The 18,265-nt window shown below is 30.1% G+C and overlaps 2 protein-coding genes across 3 annotated transcripts; one reads left to right on the top strand and one right to left on the bottom strand.

Moving 5' to 3' along the window:
- The first annotated feature begins 1,768 nt into the window (after positions 1–1,768).
- On the top strand, positions 1,769–3,810 carry AGL33 (AGAMOUS-like 33). The gene is made up of 8 exons (XM_089742481.1): positions 1,769–2,129; positions 2,238–2,297; positions 2,410–2,428; positions 2,559–2,639; positions 2,730–2,791; positions 2,885–2,981; positions 3,205–3,241; positions 3,345–3,810. The coding sequence occupies exons 1-8, from the start codon at positions 1,945–1,947 to the stop codon at positions 3,470–3,472; spliced, it is 669 nt and encodes a 222-aa protein (XP_089598607.1). The 5' UTR covers positions 1,769–1,944; the 3' UTR covers positions 3,473–3,810.
- Positions 3,811–10,351: 6,541 nt separating this feature from the next.
- Positions 10,352–18,153, bottom strand: LOC111302552 (LRR receptor-like serine/threonine-protein kinase ERECTA). Of its 2 annotated transcripts, XM_022898411.2 has the most exons (27): positions 17,733–18,153; positions 17,199–17,337; positions 17,015–17,086; positions 16,665–16,736; positions 16,479–16,550; positions 16,319–16,390; positions 16,156–16,227; positions 15,945–16,016; positions 15,792–15,863; positions 15,638–15,706; positions 15,469–15,540; positions 15,283–15,354; positions 15,055–15,126; positions 14,810–14,881; positions 14,664–14,735; positions 14,509–14,580; positions 14,315–14,386; positions 14,170–14,241; positions 14,017–14,088; positions 13,858–13,929; positions 13,351–13,419; positions 13,166–13,237; positions 12,977–13,050; positions 12,478–12,606; positions 11,808–12,155; positions 11,231–11,601; positions 10,352–11,108 (listed from the first exon to the last, which is right to left on the bottom strand). In XM_022898411.2, the coding sequence occupies exons 1-27, from the start codon at positions 17,815–17,817 to the stop codon at positions 10,737–10,739; spliced, it is 2,952 nt and encodes a 983-aa protein (XP_022754146.2). In that variant the 5' UTR covers positions 17,818–18,153; the 3' UTR covers positions 10,352–10,736. The 2 variants fall into 2 exon arrangements, with proteins under 2 accessions (XP_022754146.2, XP_089598150.1); XM_089742024.1 differs by lacking the exon at positions 13,351–13,419.
- Positions 18,154–18,265: the final 112 nt, after the last annotated feature.

Below are 18,265 nucleotides of genomic sequence, written 5' to 3'. Positions count from 1 at the left end.
AAAAAACTTTAAATTGAAAATACTCTCTCTCAACTGCATTCTTAAGTTGAAGGCGTTTATTTTTCTCATTTGAAAATTCAAATTTCAAAAACTAATATTAATTGGAACCATCTTCTGCAGTTTTTCAAAACTGACAACTTCTTTCTATATTTATTGGCACAAATGCAAAATTAATTTCACACGTATTTCTTTTTTTTCTCGACTATTAAATATTTAGACCTCGTTTAAAGTTGTATTTGGATAGTATTTTTTTTTAATCTGTTTTCAAATTTTCCAAATTAATTTCACAAGTATTTCTTTTTATTTTTTGACTATTAAATATTTAGACCCGATTTAAAATTGTATTTGGATAGTATTTTTATTTCTAATTTATTTTTAAATTTTTTTACTTAATTATATATTTGATTAGATAAAAAATTATTGTTTAAATTTTTTTGAATTAATAATTTTTAAGTGTTAATTTTAATAACATATCAATTGATCTAAGAAATAATTAATAAATAATGTTAAATATTATGATTTATGTTAAACAAAATTTTACTATTAAAAATGAGTTAATAGTAAAAAACTAAAAATTAATTAAAATATAAAAGTTATGGTTTAAAAATAAAATTATCAAATATTTTATTTAAGTATTTATTTTTAATAAAAATAATTTATTTTTTCAATATTATATATATTTTAAACACTTAATTCTTTACAATTAACATTTTATAATAATACTAAATATTCAAAAATTTTAAATCAAATCTTTTTATAATATTTTTTCGAAGTCAAAATTTTTCAACTGCAACCGCAATTTTAAACCAGACGTTAATACATTCACGTCAAGAAAACAGAAGCCAATTAATTAAGCAAAGGAATTAAGGAAAGGGTGGTTTGGTAAATTCAGTGAAAAAGGAAATGCCACGAGAAGAAGATTCCTCCGGTTTTTGGCGTCGGGGCTTGGGGGAGCGTGTGGTTTGCCTTTGATTCAGCTGAGAAAGCTAATGATGTGGCAACTTTTTTTTTTTTTAATAATTACCGATTTTGGAAGAAATCAAATTGATGTGCCTGCTGCCCCATTCACCTGCGTGGAAACTCAGCTAAAATGAAATGTAGTGCCGTTACTTTTGTTTGTTTCCTCCAAAATTCATTTCTTCTGATAACTTTAGCAACACTTTTTTTTTTATGGTTTCAAAGAGAGAAGCTATTAAAAAAATAGTGGGAACAAACAACCATTAAGCTTCAAACTTAAAATCTTAATTTTATTCTATTATATTACAATGTCGGCAATGACAATCCATGTTAATTTTTGTAGGAGGTAGTCCACATATTTCCCGTTCTTAATCCTATGGTATGTATTTATTATTATCAAACCAAATGCATATTGGGTTGTCATTGATGCTCTACTATAATTAAAGGATGACAAGTTGTCCATTTCACCAGACAAAAATGCAGTTATCCAATGCAATTTCTTCTCTGTCAAGGAGCAATCAATGAGAAAAGGACTTCCATGGCTTCATGTCACTCTTTATGTTTCGATGAAAAAAATTCAGTCTGAAAACGATAAGATGATACGATAAAAATATTTTGCTGATTATCTAAATAAAACTTTAATTAATTAGGCTTTTGCCTCATTGCCATGTTACCTTTCAATCTCACCTGATTTTTTTGGGCATTATACTACAGCAAAGAACTGAAGACAAAAACAAAAGAGAAATTGATGATTCCTTTAGTTTTGACACAGTCTTGTTTCATAAATTTAACAATAACCTTTAATAAATGTGAAAATTATGTGACATTTAATCGGTTAAAACACCTGAGATTCTCATAATAATTGCATCATAAATGGTTACAACCTTATTTACATATATATAAACCTGCACATTGAACCATTTTGGGCAAAGCAAATTAAAACAGTAAAGAGAAAAACAGATAGGAGTGAAGTGGGAAGAGAGAGAAATGGGACGAAGAAAGCTGAAAATCCAAAGACTGGAAAGCATGAAAGCAAGGCAGGCAAAATATTCAAAGCGCAAAGCAGGCCTTGTGAAGAAGGCAAAAGAACTTGCTATACTATGTGATGTTGATCTCGCTCTTTTGCTGTTCTCTCCAACCGACAAGCCAACACTTTTTGTTGGTCAGGACAAGTAACTTCGTTCCCTTTTCTTTTTTTTCTTTTTTTTTTATCTTTGTAAACAAAAAATATATATATTACTGTTCAGATTTGCCAGTGAAAATCAATTTGTTTATATCAGGGACTTGAGTAGTGTCGTTGAGAGACTATCAAATTTGACTTTGGGAGAACGTGAACAAAGGTGACAAATCCTTGCTCATTTAAAAATAATAACAGTAATTGTTAAATTTTCTCAATTGATTCACTTTGCTGATTGACTGATGGATTGTTGATTGTGTTTTGTATATTACCAGGAGGGCCTATACAATGAAGGCAGGTCCCAACCCTAATTTGGGGGCTTTATTTCTTTTTTATCCCCTTATCAATGATCATGCAAATTAAAATTTCTCCCCAGGGAAAAAATGTATTTTAGTAATAACTTTCTTTTTGTTTGTTTATGAAGCTATTGAAGAAACTTTATGCAAATTCCAACTCCGAGGATGATCCTACAAACCTCTCCCAAGACAGTAGCAATGGCCTGAAGGTATATGGTTCTCCTTTTTTTGAACCTTTTTTCTTTGAAATTTGTTTTATTTTTTAATCCAAATTTTGTATTGCCTTGCCTTATATATAGTTACATGAAGATCAACTAAACGAGCTGAAGGAAAAACTTGCTGAGAAGAGCAGGATACTAAGGTTAGCAAAATACAAATTCAGATTTTGTATGTGTAAGCGCGCATATGCATGATCTGGTAGTTCAAGAACGTTTTTGTGACATTGCTTTGACAGGGAATGGAAAAACCCGAATAATGTTGAGGACCTGTCACAAATAAAAATCATGGAGGAGCATCTCATTGCATCTCTTAACAGAATCAAAAACAAGAAGGTATCTTTTTTTTTTTTTGTCTTTCTAATAATAGAAGACTATTTGCAAACAATTTGATTTGAACCAAGCTGCATTTTACTTTTTGTTAGTAATAGAAGACCATTTAATCATGTCACTCACCAAGATCATTTCTATGGTTGCATGCGTAGCATCCGCCTTATAAATACATGGATGTGAAGGCATGCATGAACTGATGAAACTTCTATCACTTGCTTTTTTACAGAGTCAATTAGCAAAGGAACTGCAAAAGAGACCAGAAGGTTTAGAGGTTCGGTTTTCATTAAACGGAAAATTTTCCGAGAAAAGTTCCATAGAAATTCTACTTTATATGAAATAACTGACATGTGATATTTGACTGTGCAGGGGAGTACGGTGGACCTGGAAACTTAAACTGTCATTTCCTTCAAAACCCTTTTTTTTTTATGCACTGTTTTCTAAAGACTTTTATGGCTAATGGGATACCTAAGGTATGCTGCAGAGATGCTAAATGACATGTGATATGCTTTAGCTAATATGGATAACTCCATGAGATGACTCCGGTCCTGGATATGTTGAAAAAGAAAACTAGAGGAGATAATTTGAAGTTTTTATTTTCTGCGTTTTCTTTAATAGACTCTTTTTTCAATCTTCTTATACTCGTTTTGCTTAGTTATTTAAAATTGTTCAGACTCCGAAACAAAAATGAACATCCAGCTCTAACCAGATATCAATGTGACAATGTCACCCTGCAATCTGCATCATTCATGTCAGGAAATCAGACATCTTAAAAATTCAAGATGAGAAATGAGTGAAAAACTTTATCTTTTGGATCTTGGCTTGTTTAATCATACCGAACTGTCTTTCTATTCAGCAGCGGATCTTGATTTTGGGAGCTAATTAATAGTATATTATATTTTAAGGTTATGTTTGTCACATAAGATTAGTTGAATAATAGAATACTAATTATTCTATAATATGTTTGTTATGTACTTAAAAAAAAAAAAGATTGAATTATTTAAAGGATTAAATATCATATACCTATAAGATAACTCTATCATTTGGAAAAGTAGGGATTATTTTTAATCAATTTGATTAAACTTACACGTTTTATTATACTCTTAAAAATTATATCAATAATTTAAATTATATAAACTTTGAGGACAGATAATTTTGATTAATAAATAAATTATCTTATTTTAATTATTGCATCCATCAAACATAAAATAGAATGATATTATTTAATCTAATCATATTTATAATATTATCTTATCATATCCTATCATAATCTTGTATACTAACCATTATCTTAAGTCATGTTTTATGCATATGATTATTGATAGGATAATATAACAATCATTTTATATAATATTTAATTTGTATATAAAGATAGGAATAAGGATTGTAATGATGATTAATATATTATTGATATAAGATTATTCAATCCTCTCGAAGTGAAGAAGATTATTTTTAATCTATAGATTAAACGTACATATTCGATTATACCTTTAAAAATTATATCAATAATTTAAATTATATAAACTTTAAAGAATAATAATTTTGACAAATAAATAATTTATCTTATCTTAATATTTGCACATGTCAAACACAAAATATAATGACATTATTTAATCTAATATTATTAATAATATTATATTATCTTAACTTATCATAATCTTATGTATTAAACATGATCTAAGGTTATGTATAAGATGATAATTATTTTGTATTATATTTGGTTCGTATATAAAGAAAGAAATATAATTATAATAATGATTAATCATCATCTTGATATAAGATAATTCAATATTCCAAAAGTAAAAAAAAGTATTTTTAATTTATGCTATTGAACTTACATATTTTATTATATTCTTAAAATTTTTATCAATAATTTTAATTATATAAAATTTAAGAAATTATAATTTTAATCAATAAATAAATTATACTATCATAATTTTTGTCATATCAAACACAAAATAATGTGACATTATTTAATATAATCTTATTTATAATATCATCTTATATTATCTTATCATATCATAATCTTATATATCAAACAAGAGTGTGTATGTACCAATCAAGGGTGTGTTAGTACCAAACAATAGTGTGTTTGATATATAAGATTATGATAAAATAATATAAGATAATATTATATTATAAATATGATTAAATTAGATAATATCATTATATTATGTATTTTATATGTGCAAAAATTATGATAGAATAATTAATATTGTATTTGATTAGCAAATTTGAAAGTTAAAAAAACTTAAAAATAAATTGAATTCAACTTTTTTATTTACGTTATAGGACTTTTAATTTTTTAAAATTTACTCAACAATAACATGTCAATATGTGATTTAATGATAATGTATAAAGTTTTGTACACTTTCAATGCATCAAATATAAACCCTTAATATTATATATAAGGTAGAGATAAGGAATTGAATATAAAATGATATGGATACAAAAAATTGTAATTAGCTTAAACGAAAAGAAAAACCATAACAATCACGATCTATGAATAAAATATTGAACTCTTAATTATAGTATATAAGATCAATAATTGACAAAAAAATATATTTAATACTTGATTAGAGAAATAGTATTCTTAAAAAAAAAAAAAACAAGAAAATTAAATTGCCTTTTATTAAAATCACGTAATTGTGATTTAAAATTTATAACAAAACTCTTAATTTTAAGAACTCTTAATTATAGTATATAAGATCAATAATTGACAAAAAAATATATTTAATACTTGATTAGAGAAATAGTATTCTTAAAAAAAAAAAAAAACAAGAAAATTAAATTGCCTTTTATTAAAATCACGTAATTGTGATTTAAAATTTATAACAAAACTCTTAATTTTAAGAAATTTTAAATAATAATTAGTGGGTATAATAAATAGATAAATGATAATGTGATTTTAACCCATTTAAAGATTCGTTTGATCAGCAGAAAATGACTTTCAAAAAATAATTTTTGCATTCTTTTATGTTTATTCGGCAAAAATGGTTAGTCAACAAAAAGTGATTTACTGGTTAACAGAAAAGTAAATTATTTTTTTAAAAATTATCTTTTACTTAAAAAAAAGGAAATAATTAAAAAAAAAAAAGATGTCCATGGTTAGTATAACTTGTCACTGTACTTTAATATAATTTTATTCAAGTCAAACTTTATACATGATGTTTTAAACTCAAATTTAATTTGATCGACCAACGGTATTATTATATTAATAAATAATATTTTTATTTAATTTTATTTAAAAATTTAAAATATTAATATTAAAAGTTTTTTTATATTTTTATTGTTTTACTCAAGTAAGATTTTAAATATAATATTTTAAGTTGAGCTTGATTTGACCCAACTTCAAATATTATTAAATTAATAAAATTATTTTATTTAATTTTAATTAAAATATTATATTATTAGCGTTAAAAGTCATTTGATATTTCAATTTTAAATATCTCTATTTGGTTTATTATTAAACAAAAATATTTTTAATAGTTCAATAATAAATAGTATCACATTATTATTTTAATAAGTATTAATAACATAATTAATAATGGTTTTATTGTTTTAATAATTAACGTTAAATAATATTATTATTTTCATAATATTAATATATTTTAATAATTTCTTAATATTTTTAGTTTAAAATATATTATTTTATATTTTACTTATTAAGGTATTTATACTACTATTTTAATAATAACTATAAATAAAAAGTATTTTTATTATGATTTAGTAATGGGTACTTTCAATATAAAATCTAAATATTTTAATAGTATAAATATTTTAAAAATAAATATTGCTATTTTAATATTATAATATTAATAAAAATAATATTTAAGAATAGTAATACTATTTTAAATATTTTAAATTATTAATATAAAGAATAAAAAATAGTTTTGTTTTAAGTTTTTTTTAATTTTAATATAATATTTTAATATTAAATATTATTATTAAAATATAATTATTTGAGAATATTAATAATTTTAATAATAAATAATTTCAATATACTTTAATAATAAATAAGTTTTAATATTTTAATAGTTATGTTAATATTATTTGAAAAAATAATAAATAAATAAACAAACAATAAAAAATATTATTTATTTATTTATCCAAATAATAAAAAATCTCTACTTTTCCAAAAAATGTAAACATTTTTCAAAAAACATTTTCTAAAAATAATTTTCACTAAACAAACAAAATCTTAAATTGTAATGCATAAAATTAAATTATGAAATCATAAAAAATAAATAATATTAATATTTTTAGTTTAAATGAGCCAATTTAAAATTATTTAACATAAATATACATAAATATTCCTATTATCTAAAGGTTTTCAAAAATTTGGAGAATAAAGCCCTTTCAACGTTAAACCACGATTTGCTTCTGTTCCTAAATTTATTAATTTTATAGAGATTAGGATGGTGACGATGATGGTCACTTTGACCTGAGTCAAGTGAAAGAAATCAGTCACTTTTGTCAAATCATTCTCATGATTTTGATCACATGTATGCATTTTAAATCCAATGAATATATTTGTAAAGTCTCTAAGAACGAAAAAATCAATGTTCAAACTAAAAACAAAAAAAGTACAAAAAACTTTGTACTCAAAGGATTTTTAGAGTTTCAATCAAATGCATATGACAATCTTCTTGGCTCAAAGGTTTTTAGAATTTCAACAAAATGCATATGACAATTTTCTTGGAAAATCAAATGGTCTGTTTTCGCTATACTCTTTTTATGTAGTTGTTGTATGTGTATGGTAGAGAAGCCTTTATAATGGATTTATTAAAAATTATTGTAGCATTGATATTTTGACATCTATTCTCACTTAAAAATTGTTGAGCATCAATCATTTTGGCATTTGACACTTAATAATTTTTAGATGAAATTTCTCTAATAATCTCCAGTATAATAAAAATCCAATTCCAACTTTTATTTCAATACTCACTGCTATTTCACTTATTTTGATAAGCTTTCTAGTTATCATTAATATTTTATTTTATTATTTTATATTTTATAAATAAAAATTTTATTGAAAATTCAAAAAGCAAATATTAATGAAAATTCTTTATTACCAAAGATCAAACCCAAATCTCTAACCAGAATAGTTATTACCGAATATGAAAGCCAAATATCCTAACCACCGATTCTGCTTGTTTATATGTTTATTATTGGTTCCTTAAATGCCATCTGTTATTTATATGCTTATTATTGGGTATTATAGGCGCCTTCTAAATGCCAACTTTTGATGGAGTATCATCTAATGGTTATGTCTCTTAGATTTTCAAAATTTGTGACTGACTTTATATTAAATTGTACAAATAAAATATAAAATTGTCTCTATTACCTATGTAGTTGCTGAGATTATTTTCAAAAGGTTCATAATATTAATTCTTGCTGGATCACTGTCTCTTTAACGCAGCTGTCTCATTAAAATTTTTAAATCAAAACTTTTTCACATTAGACTAAATTTTAATTTCCTTTTTTTTTTTTTGTTTTTAATATAATTCTGTATGATTGCAAAAGACCAGACAGGTTTGCTGCTATTGAGAAAGTTTCCAACTAAGTTTTTAAGATATCAGCAACAAGGAATAATAAGTATTATTGAAAAATTTTGAAAAAAGAAAACGCATTAGCTAAACTAAAAAAGGTTGCGACATTTGAGCATGGGTGGCCAAATAAGATTTAGAGCAGAGACAGAAATAAGGAGAAGAAAAAAATATGACGTGGATTAATGGGTTATGGGTAAGTTCACTTGGTAGTTTGTGTGGCAAACACAATTGTTTTTCCTGTTAATTGATTGGATGAAAAAAATAAGGATAACTAGATTTGAGATATTTAACAAATTTTAGTAATTTGAACGATACAAAATATTTAATTGGGTAAATAAGTAAAGTCGAGTGAGTAATTATGTAATTCTTTCCAAAAAAAATTATTATAAATTTAATGATATTATAATATAATTTTTTCTCTCTTATTCAACAATAAATATAATTTTATTAGTGTGGGGATTCAAATTTATTTATTTTCATACATATTTATAAATAAATTAAATTTAATCAAATTAATTTAATAAAATCATTATTTTCAGTATTTTGAAATATTTGAATTAAAATTTATTTTATCATCTCTAACATTTTTTATGAAAAAAAAAAAAAAAAAAATATTAATAACAAATCATGAATGTCTATGAGAACAATGAATGGGATGGTGACATGTTATATAAGGGAGGCTTTTACGATGTTTGGTCGTTTCTAATCAATACATAGCTTTTGGAAAACACAAAATTTATAGCCTTAAGATGTTCTAAGTGTCATTATTGATTGACCAGATTCAACATGGGCGGGTTTTTTGCGTTGGCCCTATTGAATCAAAGTTTGAGATAGTATCTATGACCGGGTTTAGCCCATGAAAGATGGATTAGGCATCATCGACCTTAATGTCAGTACTAATTAATCAAGAATGTAGTGGTAAAATAAGTTATTGATTTTAATTTCACACTTAAAAAATTTTATTCATTAATAATTTCAAAGTATAGAAGTAAAATCTAAAACAAGTCCTTCTATTTGACTTGGCTACCACAATTACTCCATTAAGAATTATTTTCCTCTGCTTTAACCTAATTTTCCCTTTTTCTTTTGTTTACTAACTGCCAGTAATTATCTTTTTTTTTTATTTATTTTCAAACTCCAAATATAGTGTTAGTTCTTATTGCTGTATTTGGATCAGTTAACATAAAATTTTTATATATATAATTTTTTTTCAATAAGATAAATAAATTAAATATCAAAAGAAAAAAAGGTGCATCTTTTGGGGTGGGAAGCCAGACAATTCTTCCAAGGGTCGAAAGCCCCTTGGACCGAAGCCAGGACCAAAGTCATCTTGACGGATATGGGACGGACCCCACCCAACCCAAGGTTGTATGCCTTGCCCTAATACACACAGCAAACAAAGTAATATATTACCAGTGTGTAATCTTCCCGAGATAACAGTTTTAATGATCCATTTTTAGTACGGAAAATCCTGTTCACATTTAATCTACCACCCATGCAAATGGAATGGATGAACATGCATTGTTTGAAAAAATCATGCTAATGATTCTGATCACACCCATATATCAACTATATGATCCCCCGTCTCACTGGAAAATAGATTACTATAATCCTAGTTTGTACGAACTTTTATTAACCACACAAATTTGGTGCGTCTGTCTATCACCAGAATCAGTAGAATGCGGGAAAACCTAGGGAGACTTATTTTGATCATCCAGCACCACTTGTGGGATGAGGCACAACCCCCAACAACAAGATTTTTAAGATGGTGACATCAGAGCAAATCAATGGTTATCTTTCAGCATTCAAAGTTTCAAATCGATGTACTGATAAGTTCCAGGGAAGGAAGCAGAGCCCAGCTAAGGCTTCTCAGTGCATTATTGCTGGTCACGCATATAACGAGTTTATGCAGAGCTGCAAGGACCCTAGTCTCCCTGACCCTGAAACTGTAACCCCTCCAAGCCAGAAGTTTTGCTGCCAGAGAGACAGGTACAATGCCAAAATTACTACCATAATTTCATATAGTACAATGTACAAGCAGGAATTTTAAAGCCATTGCTACTAAAGTAAGTCCCACCCATTTCCTTTTTCTCTAAGCTACAATAATTGATAACAAAGTCTTTATACACATTTCCCCATCAATTTGATCTTCAATCATCTAATGCTCATTCTTGGAATACTGATATTACATCGATGGCTTCAACTTCCTTTACTCGCTATTTTGAGATATAACCTCTCCAAACTTTTGGAAGAGTTGGGCATCAGTGGTACTCATAGATGGGCAATTGACCAACTGTGGAGTCTTGAGATTTGCATACTCGTCCTTGTAGCTAGTCACCTTAGTAGATGGAGGAGGCGTTGGTTGGAGTGAGGTTGGCTGTTTTGGTGGGGTGTCCAATGGCATTAGGCTTCCTAGAACCCGTGTCACTTCATGCATTGTTGGTCGATCTGATGGGTGTCTCTTGGTGCATAGAAGGGCAAGCTGAAAAACTTTCTTAACTGCTCCAAGATCTTTGCAAGTAGCAGTGATGTCTGGATCAACAGTTTCCATAACAGCATTATTGGCAGTCTTGGACAAAATCTGATACACATGTAATGCCAATTGAGTTTCTAAACTACGCGTAAACCCAAAATAAAGTATCCTGTCAAAATGACGATAAGGCTCATTATATTTCAACTTATAAAGATGGATATAAGACTAACCAAATGATGTAGATTGCATTCGTTGTCTACAGCTTTCTTTCCTGTTAGTAATTCAAGTAGAACAATCCCATAGCTGTAAACATCAGATTTCTCAGTAAGGCGAGAAGTTCGAGCATATTCGGGGTCTATATAGCCAATGGTGCCCATTATGTATGTGGAAGTGTGAGACTTTGATATGCATAAGCTTTTCGCAATGCCAAAATCAGTAAGATGAGCCTCAAAATCCTTGTCCAATAAAATGTTACATGACTTTACATCCCTGTGGATGATTCGGGGACTGCAGTCATGATGCAAATATGCTAACCCTTGCGCTGCTCCAAGTGCTATCTTCAAACGAGTATCCCAATCAAGCTTTTTCTTCTTGATAGAAACTGCATTAAACAAATATTTCCAATTTGTAATTCAAAAAGGGAAAAAGATGTTTTTTTACTATGGATGATAGAAAAAATGTGTTCCATGAGGAGATGAGTCAAATGGGTGTAGAAAGAAGCTAGAGAAATACCCACGTATTCTAACACCAGAGTATTAGCAATTTAAACATGCAGCATACTGCTTCATTTTTAGAACACAAACTTACCATGGAGGAGATCCCAAAGACTGCCATTTTCCATATAGTCATAGAAGAGAAGGTTCCCAGAAGGGGAGAGAGAATATCCCTGAAGGCTGACCAAATTTCGGTGCTTAATGCTGCCTACTGTCTCAAGTTCTGTCTCAAATTCCTTCAAGGACTGTGGATAGTGAGAGTAGAGTCTCTTGATGGCAACTGGCTTGCAATTCTTAAGAACACATTTGTAGACTGTGCTTGATGCACCATTGCCAATTATATACTTCTCACTCAAATTCTCAGTCATCCTCATTATGTCCTCGTATACATGAAGTGCCATATTCATGTGAAGGATCACTAATTTTGGTGTTGAGTAGGTAACTGTGGTTAAGAAGTCCAAGTCAATAACAGGGGGCATACATTTCAATAAGGCATCTTTAAAAATAAGAAACAAAAACCAATTAACCTTTCATAATTAATTTTAGTATCCAACCTATCTCTCCTCCTTTTTCACTTCTCCAAATTATTGTAACCTAGTCTTGCTTACCACCTTATATTCTTAGATTTTTTTTTTTTTGGCATTTTTCCATTTGGAAACCCAAAATGGGACCTTGAAACTTACATAATAATTCTTTGTCCACCTATGTTCTAGAATCCAAGGCAAAAGGACTTGCATGAGTTTACACATAAAAAGAGAAAAAACCTGGCTTATCCAGTGATCCATCTGGAAAAGCTGTAGGATTGTGTGGGCGACATACTGCAATCAAGATCATTAGTAGAATCACAAGGGCACCAAGTGCAATGCCCAGGATTGCCGCTTTAGAGATTGCAACTGCATAATAGACAAGAGTGAGCAGAACAAAATGAATAATCATCCAAAGAGAACTGAAAAGCCTTAACATACCAAGAAAATATTAACCATCTAAGAACAGGAATGATTATATAACAAATTTGATATTAACATGGAAAAAAATTCTTGGCACTCTAACAGTAATATTGCCGAGAATTTTGTGTAGATGTCGAAATGACCGATGAGGTAGTAACTCATCATGTCAGTGTCTATTTTCGAGTCATAAAGGCCCTTCAGTTTCAACTTCAGGTTAACTATCTGCTTTAAATTTAGAACTTCTTTTGGCAGCTTATGGCCACTCATTGTACAAAATGTGAGTTAAAAATGCTTGTCTCTCTAAGGTCATAATTACCTCTCTCTGTGGGATGAGACCCATGGCATGGAGAAGAAAGCCAATAGCCACAAAGCCCAGGATTTCCAATAAAACTGCACCCGAGATGTTGTCAGTTTGAAGTCAGCTTTGGTTGAAAAAAAGGGAGCAGCTACATTGACTTTTTTGTTTACAAATATTTGTACAAAATTCAAGTAAGCAAAACCTTACCTGTCTGGTGAGAATCTAGAAAAGTTATTGCCTGTGGGAATATCACCAGCAAGGTTGTTATAGGAGACGTTTCTGCAAGGTTTCAGGGAAATTTATAAGGTTATATAATGCCACTGTTACTATCCATTATGAAGGTAAAGCTATATTAAAAAGAAAGCACAAAATCTAGTGAATCATCAACCCACAAGATGGTAAGACTGATGCAGTTGATTAGTGACATCACATCTCCTGATAAGTTATTCTTTTCTAGTCTCCTGCACGTATTTTGAACCAGGGGATTATAAGGATGAAAAAATATATTATCAAGAAGTCTGAGAACCTTAATCCCTCCAGAATCAGTAATCCATAAATAAAAAAGAGCAAATGTCCGACTCGAAGCCAAGACCATCTCAAATAATTCATATAAAAGAACTTCAGCCACTGAGGCATCGGCTTACACAAAGCATGGACCCATTGTTGCAAGGACTTCAATTGTGCACCAGAAACCATCCCAACACAAAGCTCTAAAAGGATGTAACTAAAACTAGAACCTCAGAAACAAATAGTTCTGCTTATGTGAAGGTGCTTTGCTAAGGCCATAAAATTGCCACAATTTATTCTGACATGTTCTCATTAATAAAAATGTCATATATACTGCCATGTTCTTTCTAAAACCTAAAATGTTCAAAATTGGAGTTTACACAGTTACTTACAATGAGAACATGTTCTGAAGCTGTGTGAGTTCCTGAGGAATAATGCCTGAGAGATGATTATTAGAAAGGTCTCTACAATGTAGAAGCACAGGACAAGAAGTCAGCAAGGACTACTGAAAGCTTTAGCATATTCATGGCAGTAAAATTAAGATTTCTTACATCTCCATAACACTTCTTAAATTACCAAATTCTGCTGGAATGACTCCTGTCAAATGATTTCTGCTTAAATTCCTACAAAAATAAATAAAGCAATACTAAGGTGAAAATCTTTGGTAGGACTTAAACCAGATACCGTTTTCCAGAAGCACTCACAGCTTCAGAAGGTGTTCCAAATCACCAAGGGATGAAGGAATAGAGCCACTAATATTGTTGTTAGAAATGTCCCTGGGAAAACAAACCACAAATAAGAACCAATAAAATGAACAAAGAGGCACAGCTGGGGGCATTTGATACTTACAGAGTATCTAAATTACCAATTCGGGAGAGCTCTATTGGTATAAAACCCTTGATATTGTTAGAAGAGAGATTCCTGAGGGGATATAGAGACATGATTAGAGTGATGAGATTCATCATGACAAAATTAAGAAGAGAAATTATGCATGATGCTGAACATTTGAGCCAAGCATTTAATATAACAAGGGTGAAGCTTACAGATAGGTCATACTCTCTAGCCCTTCAAAAGCAGGTGGAATGGTTCCATTCAACTTGTTTCCGTGCACATTTCTGTCATCAAATCAATCAATGATAACTACCTTATACCTGTTCAAATTTAAAACAAAAGTTAGAGAAATGAGATCAATGCTTACAGGCTGTTGAGATTCGTACATGAGCTAAGATTATCAGGAATTGATCCTTCAAGGTTGTTGTTGGCAACATTCCTGCAAAAAATTGTATCAGAGCTTATGATATATTGGGAACCAATATATATTGAACAATCAGGAAATTAACATACAGGTCAAACAATTCTGTTAGCTTCCCAAGCTCTGGTGGTATATGTCCTGTAAGATGATTATCATTCAGTTCCCTGCACAAGGCAAAATTATGCTTGAGATGCAGAAAATATTTTCTTCACATTCATTGGCATCAACATAACTTATATGTTACATGGCCAATCCAGAAATCAAAAAGCAAAACAATTCAGCAGAGGCTCCTTGGCATTGGAATTAGGCACAATAAACAAAGAAAAAGTAATCTTACAAGTAGTGCAGCTTTGTCATATTTCCCAGCTCGGGGGGAATTGATCCAGTCAGTTGGTTACCATGCAAATATCTAAAGCATGTGGCATATTCCCATCAAAATATTGCTCAAGAAATACACTAGCAGCTATCTCATCGTACTTTGAATTTCATAATATAAAACTTGCAGTTGCAATCAAAATTATACTACCGAGTATCAAAAGAACATGAACAGCAAGAACCTACTTACAATTTTTCTGTGTACGTCAGATTCCCCAAAATAGGAGGGATGGGTCCATTTAAATTGTTGCAACTTAAATCCCTGGATAGAACACACGAGAAAGTGACCAGACATGAGATTGATAACACAAGGAAAAGAAAGAATTCAAATGATGGTCAAAGGACTTCAACGCAGTTATGAACAAAAGGGACTTACAAGACAGCAAGTGCCTGCATCAGACCAATAACAGATGGAATCTTCCCTGAAAGATAATTACCTTGCAAAGATCTAACCAGGAAAATCAATATGAGAACCCTTAATAAAATACACAGTTTTTAGGCACATGATTATAATAGGAAAAAAAAGGAAAATTTCAGGCACATACAATGTGGCTACTTGCAAGAACCCAACATTGAATGGAATTTCCCCTGTTAGCTGGTTGTAGGACAAGTCCCTACCAATCACAAGGAAAATTTTCATTTAAATAATATGTGCAATTTGGGCATCTGGCCTCATTCAGTTATCTGATGAGTACATACAAGACCTGAAAGGCAGTGCAGTTGCCTATATTCTGAGGGATGCTTCCAGTCAAACTGTTGTTCCTCACATCACTGAAAGCAATGTGGAGCTTAAGTTAGACTGGAAAAAAGCCTACATGCTAGAGTAACAACATGGGATATAAGGAAACTTACAAGTACCACAAACCAGTTAGCTGGCACATGTCTGAAGAAAGTGTACCAACCAGATTGTTTCCTCGCAAGCCACTACATTGAGGAAGAAAAGAAAAGAATTAAAAACATCCAGGCTAAAAATTCATGGGAAGATATCATTATATGGCAAAAACATTCAAATTGAACTGTTATACAGTAAAAGGAAAGGGTACAGTAACTATTTTACACTCACAGATACTGTAACACTTCATTCCAATAGATAAGCCTAGGTATTTCCCCAGTGAGTTTATTTTGTGCCAGGTCCCTGAAACCAATATGTCACAAGTTAGAGCATGAAAAATTCATCCTCTCATCTGTGAATTACACGGCAATGTTAAGAAATTAGAAGAACTTACAAAACTTTCAAGCTTGGAATCTGTGACAAAGTTGAAGGTATTGGTCCAATTAACTGATTGTTTTTCAAAATTCTGAGTGGTGATTTAAAAAAACTTCAAATTAGTACACTGAGAATTTGAGTGACACGGTATAGTGAGAAATGCTTCAAAAGTAACTTACAGAAATTCCAGTTGTTTCAGCTTCGAGATTGAAAAAGGTATGTCTCCATGTAACTCATTAAAAGACAAGTCGCTGATAAACCAGTTAACAATGTCAAATCTAATTGACAAGCTACTTTTCTAAACTTTATAAAAAAAAAAATCCACAATATCAGATTCTAGAGCACTTTTCCACTAACCCACTTACAGGCTTTTCAAAGATGAACAGTCACCAATCTCATCTGGGATTTGGCCAGACAGACGGTTTCCTCTGAGGTCACTGATCAAATAAGACATAACCTTTATCAATCTCAATTCAGAAGCATCCCGTTTCATGTACAACAGCAAATAAGTATGGACTCCAATTGCTTCAACAATTCTTTTACAACAAAAAATGAGAACGGTTCAGGAGAATATACTTATTCTTTCTACCGAACTTATTATTTCCATGTAAATTTCCTACTAAAATGATTTTTAATAAAAAAGACAAACAGGGAAGAATAAAATACTATAAAACATAGATTGGATTTCAAAGAGAATGCAAGAAAAAAAAAGTACATAGTGAGGAGGTCCTTGAGATTTCCAATTGCCGGTGAAATTTCCCCATCAAGATTTAAGCCTGATAGGTTCCTACAGTGCCAGAACCAAACAAACATCAGCTGAAACATTTACCATCAAGAATGATAATTACCAAGACAAAATCATAAAAAAACAGTGAAAGAATTATAGTATTAAAACTTACAGCGCAACAACATTGAAGGTGACATTGTCGCAAGTGACCCCTCTCCAAACACAGTAATCTGAAGATGGTGTATCCGTCCAGTCATATAGAACATTGTCCACGTCCCTAAACGACTTCTTTATCTCCAACAGTGTTGCTCCTTCATTACATTACATAACATAGACAAAAGCACGAAATATTAGGTTCGTTGTACAGATACAGACTGACAACACATAAACAATCAATCTATCTTCAAAACCTTTTGAAAGAAAAGAAGTTAAAATCAAAAGATTGTTGCTCCAAGCATGAACCATAACTGTAACAAAGAATTGAAACACTCAAAAGCAAGAAGCTTGATTACAAAATCAGTAGAAAACAGTACACCAGCACCCATTTTTCTAAAAAGAATTAAAAGGGTAACCTTTAAAATTTAAATAAGAAAAGCTTCTGACTTTACTTGCCATTGTTTTTTTTTTAACAATTTCGAAGAACCCAAACAAAACCCAGTAAGAGAAGGGAGACCCTTTATTATTTATGAGAGAATGGAACACTTACCATCTTCTGAATCCACAAAAGCAGAGCCCAAACAGAAGAGAGAAACCAAGAAGACAAACTCCAAACGAAATGCCAATGCCATCATTAGACAAAAATAAACCTTAATTTTCAAATAAAAACCACCCACACCATATCTCAGGCAATGAGAAACAAACAAACAACGTTGTTTCCTGTCAGCACTTGAAAAACCCAAGCCAAAAACCTCTCCTTTTTTCTCTACTGCCCTACTGGTGTCACCGACATGGCAAAATGACGGAGAATATAAATGAGCTCACTTTTTTATGGTAACTTGCTGTTGCCCCTATTATTATTTGTTTTTCTTCTACCACATTTAGTTTTTTATGACTTTTGGGTAAAGATAAGGAGGGAGGAGGACAGGAAGAAGAAGAGGAAGAGCATAGGCGTCTGCTCGTTACATCACATCGTTCTGCCGCATAGACCCCTTCTCCCTATATACAGACCCCAGAGAGTTTGAGAGAAGTGCCAAACAGAAAAGAAAATTACTTACAACTGTTAAAAAACAGAGAAAGAGA

Source organism: Durio zibethinus, chromosome 13 (genome assembly GCF_047325235.1).
Source record: "Durio zibethinus cultivar Kanyao isolate XHJ-2024 chromosome 13, ASM4732523v1, whole genome shotgun sequence".
NCBI lineage: Eukaryota > Viridiplantae > Streptophyta > Magnoliopsida > Malvales > Malvaceae > Durio > Durio zibethinus.
Note: the sequence above shows the minus strand (reverse complement) of the source record. Positions and strands in the feature narration are given on the sequence as shown.

Coding starts and splice junctions, on each gene's coding strand:
- AGL33 (XM_089742481.1), top strand. CDS start 1,945: ATGGGACGAAGAAAGCTGAAAATCCAAAGACTGGAAAGCATGAAAGCA. Junction 2,130..2,237: donor CTTTTTGTTGGTCAGGACAA/GTAACTTCGTTC, acceptor TGTTTATATCAG/GGACTTGAGTAGTGTCGTTG. Junction 2,640..2,729: donor ACAGTAGCAATGGCCTGAAG/GTATATGGTTCT, acceptor CCTTATATATAG/TTACATGAAGATCAACTAAA.
- LOC111302552 (XM_022898411.2), bottom strand. CDS start 17,817: ATGATGGCATTGGCATTTCGTTTGGAGTTTGTCTTCTTGGTTTCTCTC. Junction 15,864..15,944: donor CTAACTGGTTTGTGGTACTT/GTAAGTTTCCTT, acceptor CATTGCTTTCAG/TGATGTGAGGAACAACAGTT. Junction 15,355..15,468: donor ATGCAGGCACTTGCTGTCTT/GTAAGTCCCTTT, acceptor TGTTCTATCCAG/GGATTTAAGTTGCAACAATT.